Raw genomic sequence first — 9,215 nt, 5'->3', positions numbered from 1 at the left:
GTGTGTGTGTATGCGTGTGTGTGTGAATTGCTCTGTAACCTAAACTCTCCTGACTCCAGGTGCAAGCAGAGGATTAGAACACTCTTTCTCTCTTTCTGTTTGTGCCAGCCTTGATATGAGAGGGTTATATATGAATATGTTCACTTATCTGATTCTCTTTGAATAAGAGCTGGTGTAATGAGTAATTTTGGTTGTACTTTTGATACTTAATTCTTCACTTTTGGACAAAGAAATAGCCATTAAAGCAACTAAGACCTGATCCCTGGAACTGTCAAATAAAATATAAATCTTTGAAAGATACTCATTGCTTTTTTGGAGCCATTTTAACCAGATTTTCAAGTGAAGTATGTATTATCCACTTTTTTCTCAGATTTTTTCCCCCTGTGAAATTATCAGTAGACAGATAAACAAATTAAAAATAAAGTCTACAGTCAATGTTTTGTTCTTTTTTTGTATGTGTGTGTTTTAAGAATATTAAAGGGGGGGGGGGGGCGAAATGCTATTTCATGCATACTGAGTTTTTTACACTGTTAAAGAGTTGGATTCCCATGCTAAACATGGACAAAGTTTCAAAAATTAAGATGTACGTTTGAAGGAGTATTTTTGTTCCCAAAATACTCCTTCCGGTTTGTCACAAGTTTCGGAAAGTTTTTTTCGAGTATGGCTCTGTGTGACGTTGGATGGAGTGGAATTTCCTTATATGGGTCCTAGGGCACTTCTGCCGGAAGAGCGCGCGCTCCAGTATAGCGAGGCAGAGCACAGACATTTCACTGATCAGAACGATTCACTGATAAGAGCGAGAGCGTCGCGAAAAGTCACAAACACAGTGTGTTTTTGGTTGCCAGGGCAAGACAACCCTGCACAGATTACCAAAAAAACAGCATTAAGGGACCAGTGGATGGAGTTTATTTTTACAGAGCATCAACGGAGTTGTGCAAGTGTTTTTGTTTGTTCCCTGCATTTCGAAGATGCTTGTTTTACAAACAAGGCCCAGTTTGACGACGGATTTGCGTATCGTTTATTTCTTAAGGATGATGCAATCCCAACGAAAAAGGGTCACGATCGTGTGTTGGAACCGCAGGCGGTGAGTAAAACTGCTTCAAATATCTCTGCCTCCTTGTTAGTGCGTCCCCTCCCATGCCGGAGACCCGGGTTCGAGCCCCGCTCGGCGCGAGTCGTTGCTGCTGCTGCTCTCGTTCAGTTTCAGCCTCGGGATCTGATTCTGGATCATAAATAAACGGCTGAATCTGACTGTTAGCCATGGTTTGTTTTGGTTGTTTTTTTTCCTCACAGTGTCACAGCTTCCACATGCTCTCAACGCAAAACTCTACTGGCGCTCGTGATTCTTTAGCTCCGCCCACACGCCACGCCTCCAGCCAGTCGTGTTTTTCCGGGAAAAATCGGACTATCTTTCTCTTATGAATATAATAAAACTAAAGACTTTTTGGAGTTATGAAGGATGCAGTACTACTCTATAGGTACTCAAGATTAACAGGATATTGAGTGAAAACGAGCATTTCACCCCCCCTTTATTGTGTTGGCTTGTTTGCTTTTTTTCTACACCTTTCCAACGCAACCTATATCTCAATTTAATTATGACATCAACAACAGGTTAAAGTTTAAGTTCACCAGTTTGGACTGTTGAGAACCACTTCAATATATATATATATATATATATATATATATATATATATATATATATATATATATATATATATATAGGCTATTGCATAATTGTGCATACAGTACAACTGTTTGTGTGTGTGTGTGTGCTCTTGTTTTTGTGACATATCAGGACACAACTGTGTATAATGACATGGGTATGACCCAGTATTACAAGGAGAGGGTGACTTATGAGGACATAAACCATGTCCCCATATTTCAAAACGCTTATAAATCATACAGAATGAGTTGTTTTTTTTTTTGTTTTTTTTTTTTTTTTTTTTGGAGAAAGTCAAAATGCAAAAAGTTTGCTGTGAGGGTTAGGTTTAGGGGTATGGTTGGTGAAGGCCGATAGAATATACAGTTTCTACAGTATAAAAACCATTACTCCTATGGGATGTCCCCACTTTTCACAAAAACAGTGTGTGGGTGGGTGGGTGTGTGTCTAAGTGTATTTATATGCACTTTTTATGATTACATTAAGTAAATTGTTCAGTGACTCATCCATAACACACAAAAAGACCCTCGCTTCAACCTACAGAAAAAGGATTTAAAAGATTCGAGTCACAGGGATGAAGCAAAATCCCCACCGATTCTTTGAAAAGCCCATTCGCGTGAGAGCACAGAGAATGTCCCTTTAAGCGCAGACTGCGAGAGGAACATCGGCGTCTCCTCCTCTGTGACATCGCGCAGAGGAGCGTCCTATGGACTGTCTGACTCCGCCCACGAGCCAGGAAGCCACAGAGCTCTGTGATCGTAAGTGGCCGTGTAGAGCGAGAGCTGACACAGACGTTTGTGTTATTAGTCCCTGTTCAAGAGAATCAACATGACTGGCGCTTGAACGGAATGTCAGATTAGCTTTCATTTGGACGCAATCCTCATTCCTCGTTGTCAATCGCGCACACAGCTGGGCGATAGCACCATTTCCAGACTTATATCAACAATCTTTTATTAGATTCCCAGTCAGGCTTTTCTGTATAAGACAGTTTACACATACTGAAACAAAGTGGATTTAACAGTGGCTACGTGGTTCACCCGCACTCCAAGATGCTTCTGGTCTCCCAGCGGCTAGACTCACCTCGCATGGACCCATTAGTGAGTTTATGAGTTTCATCTTATTGGATTGCTTTAAACGGTGGCTCGCTCCAATGTTACGATCATTTGGTGTTTACAACTAAACCCCTGTGTATTTCACGTTGTCAGTACGCGCACCTCTTGCACCTCCACACGGGCTTTTTACGCAGCATTTGCCTTTTTATACTGTAACACATCTACTGCTATGCTTAGGGTTCACAGTGAAGTTTGGAGACTTGAGTGGAGAAATCCCAGTTTTGTGTGTGTTAGATAAGGCAGACATAGATAAGAAGACAAACTTGAAGACTGCACCAACAATTAACTGGCTCTGTCCCACGTATTTACGCACACATCCTGAAGTTCCATTTAGCCTACTGTATATATTTTGCTAGTATTTTTATTGAATTATGAAGCAGTCATTCTGACTAGTCATGTGCCAAGTAAGACTGCTGTTTTAACATGAGAGAATGTTACTGGTAGCAATTGAGCTAGATAGGAGATGATGTAGCTATTAGCTTATCTTTTAAATATGTTGGCTAGTAAAGCTGCTATATAAACTAATAACTACTACAGTTGATATCTGTATCACAGATCCCTATAGAATTCAGTGATTAAAATATACAGTTATTTGTCATTACTGTGATTGTGATTAGTAGCAGGGAAGTACTGGTTACGAATTGAATAGATTCATTACTGGAATAAGCAGGCTACTTGTAGCTACTGATGAATAGGTCATTGTGATTGCTTGTTATTCAAAAAATATATGTGCTAGTAACATGATTCATAAATCCCTGGTTAGTTGAAAGGTTTGACCATACACTCTGCTATGACAAACTCTGATTCAGAGAGAATAGCAGGTTGAAAGAGACTCGAGATCCTATCAGCTCAGTCATTTAAACAGCTTGCATGCATGCTTTATCGATGCATGTAACGCAACTTGACGATTGATAAAACCTTTGTTTTTTATACATACGGCTTAAGGCAATATGGAGCCAGAGAGGTAAATGTGCCACACTGTTAAAGCAGCATGTGGTCTGCTTGTTGGAATGAAATAGCATTTATCAAACACTCTGCGGGGCTGCGCTCGCTAACAAAAGACTGAGAACTGGGGACGAGAGCGCGGCTCTGGGGCTGCAGGCGCTGTGTAAATCATCTCAGAATGAGCGATAATGTGAGTTTTCACTGTCGGAATCGCGGCTGCGTTTAAGCCTCGTGTTTAACAGTTAATGTGGATAGCTGAGAGATAAGAGAGACAGCCGGTGGTTGAAATACCGGACAGGACTGCCAGTGTGTCCAGGATTAAGCAGAGCAGAATACGTAATGGGATTATTAAAGTAGCGGAGGGCTCGTTCACTATCAGAAGAAGAAAGACTAAGGCAGCTTGTATCACTCATTTTCAGAGAAGCACGCGAAGAGTGTCTCTGTCTGTCTGTTTTAGAACACGCTTGAGATCACATGTAGCCTACTAAATAAGCTTCTTGCAGATCAATAAACTACAAGGGAACGTTCAATGACGCGACTGATTTACGCGCTGTCCCCCTTCCCCTTCGCTTTGTCACGGATTTGCCCAAAACACATTTCCGAGAGCTATTATTATATTTTACAGCATGTTTACCCCGGATGGACAGTCCCATCTTCTCAGTATCAGAAATTTCCCTTAGTTGAAGAGGGAGTTTCCTCGGATCGTTTTCTGTAACATTTGACAAGCGGTGGGCTAACTGATAGGAGAATAAAATAGATTTTTTTTTTGCCACGAATAAAATAGATTATGAATAAAATATGAACAGAGTGCAATTTTTTTTACACTAGGCATATATCAATCATTTTCGCGAGACTGTTTGTTGACATGACAGTCACTCATGTATTATTAATATATATATATATATATATATATATATATATATATATATATATATATATATATATTACTTTCAAATAAATAAATCTATGTTCAATAATATTTATATTTATTAAATATAAATTTATATTTTATTTCATTTTAAATGATAAAAAATATTTTACAATTCTGAGTTCCTGTGAGCGAGTTTTTCTGGAATCCAATACCACAGTTGTAGATTTCCCGCACCGGATATTCTGCTCCAGTCGATTTGAAGTGATCTGTGGCCAAATGAGTCAGTGCGCTTTGAAGCTGCTGCTGACGGATGAATAAAAGGGCCGGAGAGGAATGCGCGCGCTAGTTGTCGGATCTCGTGCACGAACAGAGCGGTTCACTGTTATGCGAACCGCGCTCGTGAATACACTTGGATCTCACCTCAAAGTTAGGTTAAAGTTTAAAACAACACATCTAACTTTTATCTTACCGCCGTTTCTAGGATGAGATCACTGAGTCAGGGCTTGTGCGAAGGAATTTAACTATGAGGGTTTTTTTTTTCTTTGTGAGTTCAAAAACAGTCTTCAAAGAGCGAGACTCAGCACACCCTCATACCACAAACAGTCGCTCTGTCATTTTCCTGCGCTAACTAAGAACACTTCTCAAATGCATCACCTTGACTTACTTGTTGTTCCTTCGTGAGGAGACAAGGATGAAATTGTGCTGATTTGCAGGAGGAACCATATGGTGGCTCGAGGAGATAGATCAGGAGGATGGGAGGGAGAGATGTAGATAGGGTGTTGTTGAAGTGATTCCAATCCAGACAAAGAAGTTAGTAAGGTTGTGCTGTCCTAGCCCAGATGTTTTTTTCATAGTGGCTGATGGACATTTCTACCTCTTTGTCATGAGCTTAGGTGTCAGAACCATTAAAAACCAGTGATATTGGACCCACTCACTTTTACCGTTTAGCACAGATGTCTGTTCAACAGGGACAATTCTTGGAATTTCATTTTAGGGAGGCTCAGCCCCCAATGAGGGTATAATATTAACAAAAAAGAAATGAATGAATTAAATAAAATATTTGATTAATAAGGTAGGGTGGTATAGCCTACTAAACTTATTGCAATATTCCACTGTATTGCATGGGTTTAACATTTGAGTATTGAATTAGCCAAATACAAGTCTTCCTGATCACACACACACAGACCTGTTTACTGTACAAACATACACTTTTACTGTTTGCATTTCTAGTACAAACCTCTTTCTATGCTCAAGTACTGTCTGTAATCATTTCTGCGCATGACTGTATGGTAGTTACATGCACTGCAATATGTTTATTGAAAGTTGAATTTTTAAATGAAATTGCATTCACTTCATATGTGTTAAAGGGTTTGTTCACCCAAAAATGAAAATTAGCCCATAAATTCCTCACCCTCAAGTCATCCTAGGTGTTTATGACTTTCTTCTTTCTGACGAATCCAGTCAGAGTTGTATAAAAAATGTGATCTTTGATTTTTCAAGCTGTTTGATGGCACTAAGGGGGTGTTGCTGTACATCAGTCCAAAAGTCGTAAAATAAAAGGCACAGTTTTGTTAAACAAAACATCGGTCTACAACTACAGCCTTGACTTCCAATCTGCTGCTTCCTTAAATCCATTCCACTTGGCTCATTCAGTCCATATAAATTGAACACCATTCCGTGTTTTCACTACTCGCGCCTGGCCGCTGCACTACCATGACCCATCGAGGTAAACAAATCATCTAAACATATCTGCTGCTCAGGTGGGTCTGGCTGTGTGCTCACATACTGTCACTAAACAAGCTGCTATTTAAGTGAATGGGCGTCATTTGTTCGCCTGCTGCTTTCAAAGGCATCATGTTGTCTGCGTTGCAGCATCGTATTACAGTTAAACTATGTTGTTATGACTGTTATCTGACATTATTGCTAGACTAGCTAGCTAGCTACAGTACATCAATTTGTTTGATCAAAACAACTTACTAGACTTGTGTTGCTGTGTTCATTTTTGGGAAGCTTTGTATGTGGCTAAAAAAGCAATTTTTTGATTAATATATACCAGAATACAGCAAATGGCATCTACTCCAGTACAATTTTTCTGGAGTTGGACACACTCACATTTATGTTTTTATTTTTTTGCTTCCAACGCCCATGTTTATGCTCAGAATTAGCATGAGTACCAGGGTAATTGGAAGATAAATCAATGATTACTCATAAAATTACACTGATTGTGTGATTCCAACCTGGTCTCCTCAGAAAACGTAACCGTTTTATGAAGTGTTAGTAAACTTTGTGGTCTATAAGCACACATGCTTTTCATAAGTAGACCCATATCTAAATTAAAAGAAGTGTCCACATTAGTCTTATATAAAAAACAAACAAACATGATTTTCTTACATATTCATAGGAACCCTGCCAGCTCCAGACCAGGTATTTGGGACTGACTCTTTGCATAGAAAGGGAACTGGAAAAAAAATAAAGAATGAATGTGAGGAAAAATGCATGGGCCGTCCGCCCATGAAGGGAAACCCTCATGTGCTCCTGCTATCACTCTGGCTTCCTGATTTAACGTCAGATGGCGAAAAGGACAGAGAGAGCAAGCTAAGGTGAGGAATGAGAGAAAAACTGTGTCACTGATCAGGCAAGACCTCACCAGGAAATAACAGTGTTGCCTAGGGATGAAAAACAAACAGGAGCACATACAGAATATTGGGTTGAGTAATTTCTTTTCCTGTCTCCAACACTTTGCACAGAAACTTAGTCAGAGGTACTAGACTGTAGATCACTCACCTCAGAGCTTTGCCAGCTTAAAGCGACCCTCTCCGGAAACCCCTGCGTCTCACTGACACATGGAAGAAAGCTTGCAAGCACCTTATTTTTGTCAGAAGTGAGAGCTAAATCTGGCATAGCAGAATGAAAAGATGAAGTCTAAATGCATAAGCCCAAATAGTGTTGTCAAAATTACCAATGTTGGTACCAGTTGGTACTGAAATTTAAAAAATGTGACTATACCAGAATTTCCAACTAGCATATTGAGCACTGTTGTGTGGCTTCTCAAACAACTCTAATTCACCTATCAGTAAGCCCCGCCCCTTTAGTTACTGTTGCTAACTCAGACAAAGAAACTGAGTTTTCTTTTTCATTGGGATTGGGGTTTAATGCTAAGGGATATTTTACTCTGTATTGTTTTGGTTTAGGAAATGGAATAAAATTAAATCCATTTCCCATCCTCTCAGGATATCTGGAATAAGTTTTACACGTACTCCAGGCACATTGTTTTTCCATTTTTGTACCATAAACACCATCAAACCAGTGAAAGCTTCAGATTTTCCAATGTTTCTCTATGGCTAAAACCTAAAGTTGTCCGAGTTATGCAACTGATGCTCAACTGCCATTGGCTCATCTGTGTTCGAGGGGAGTGGCTTACCGATTGATCAGTTGGCCAATGTGTTCTCGTGTTCAACAGATAAGTCTTAGATTGGCTACTAAGATCGCTTCACACTTTTTACCGACCGCTTACACAGATACACACAGGAGCGTTTGAAAGCCACATCTATCAGTGGATACCTAATAAGTAATAATGTAAGTGTAACCCTTCTCTTCAGGGTCCTCACACCTCGTTCTTGTTCCGAGTGGGTCGGTTGAAGGTGGACACACAAACAAGGAGCCCGGCACCTACTCGCTGGCCTCCATTACATAAGCGCTCCGTGAAATGTGTGAATCTGTAGCCAATCAGAGACATATCTGTTGAGCACGTGAAAACAATGGCCAATCAGAGGAAACTCTAGCATTGTCACATTTTTATTATTTCAGTACCAACATCGGTACTTTTGACAATACTAGATCCCAATTATTAAATGAATTTGAGATCCAGAGCTTAGCAACAAGGAAATGTATGCTGCCTCTGGAGAAAACGTCAGGGGATGTGATGGCAACAATGATAGAGACTGCTTACTTTACCTCTGACAGTCAGCTACTGTAAAGCCCCCTGTGAACTCAGCATCTGTTATGGCTCGAGAGCCCAGAGGAACATCATTCATTTGGCACATCATTTTAGCTGCATCAGCAACTAAAATGCTTTAAAAAGTTGCATACTCTCCACACACCGATTTGGAGCCAAATGCAGCCAAGTTTTTGTTTCCGTGCAGAAATGTGGGAAATTTATGACTTATTCCAGGCCTGTGAGTGGAGTCGTTCTTCTTCCTCTAGTTATTGCTTATTAATTGAGAGTGAATTATGCTAAAATGTTTTAGCAGTTTTCATGCTAGTTTTATTTGACACCAGGAAAAGGTGTCATTTGAACTTGCATCACCATATTTAGAGCTCGATAGCAAATCAGGGATTGATGTTAGAAAGTAAACTGTAACATACCCTAAATACAACTTCTGAAACCAGATGAAATTGCTGGTCTCTCAGTCTGGTTTTGAATGGGTCGAGATTTTTTCCTATTTCATTTATTACATATATTATATTTGTCCTATTCCAGCTAAACACCTGTTCGGCCAGGCTGGAAAACCCATTTTAAACCAGATATGACCAGCAAATGATCTTAGGTTGGGATAAGTGCTTTGTTTTCTAGCCACTATTTCTGTTTCACTGTGACTTTAAAAGGTTTTTAGTGAAGGAATTTAAA

General features: G+C 39.8%; 1 protein-coding gene across 2 annotated transcripts in view; it reads left to right on the top strand.

Annotated features, from left to right (window-relative positions):
* The first annotated feature begins 2,291 nt into the window (after positions 1-2,291).
* Positions 2,292-9,215, top strand: part of LOC113052081 (trithorax group protein osa-like) — a 70,091-nt gene continuing 63,167 nt past the window's right edge. The window contains exon 1 of one of the 2 annotated variants that reach the window (XM_026216385.1): positions 2,292-2,418. Coding sequence is in view for 1 of the 2 variants with exons in the window: in XM_026216383.1 (XP_026072168.1) it covers positions 2,710-2,757 (48 nt within the window). In the remaining variant the exon portion in view is untranslated. The other variant, XM_026216383.1, reaches the window with a different exon arrangement.

Source organism: Carassius auratus, chromosome 32 (assembly GCF_003368295.1).
Source record: "Carassius auratus strain Wakin chromosome 32, ASM336829v1, whole genome shotgun sequence".
NCBI lineage: Eukaryota > Metazoa > Chordata > Actinopteri > Cypriniformes > Cyprinidae > Carassius > Carassius auratus.
The sequence above is the reverse complement of the archived record's forward strand: the minus strand, read 5'-3'. Positions and strand labels throughout refer to the sequence as shown.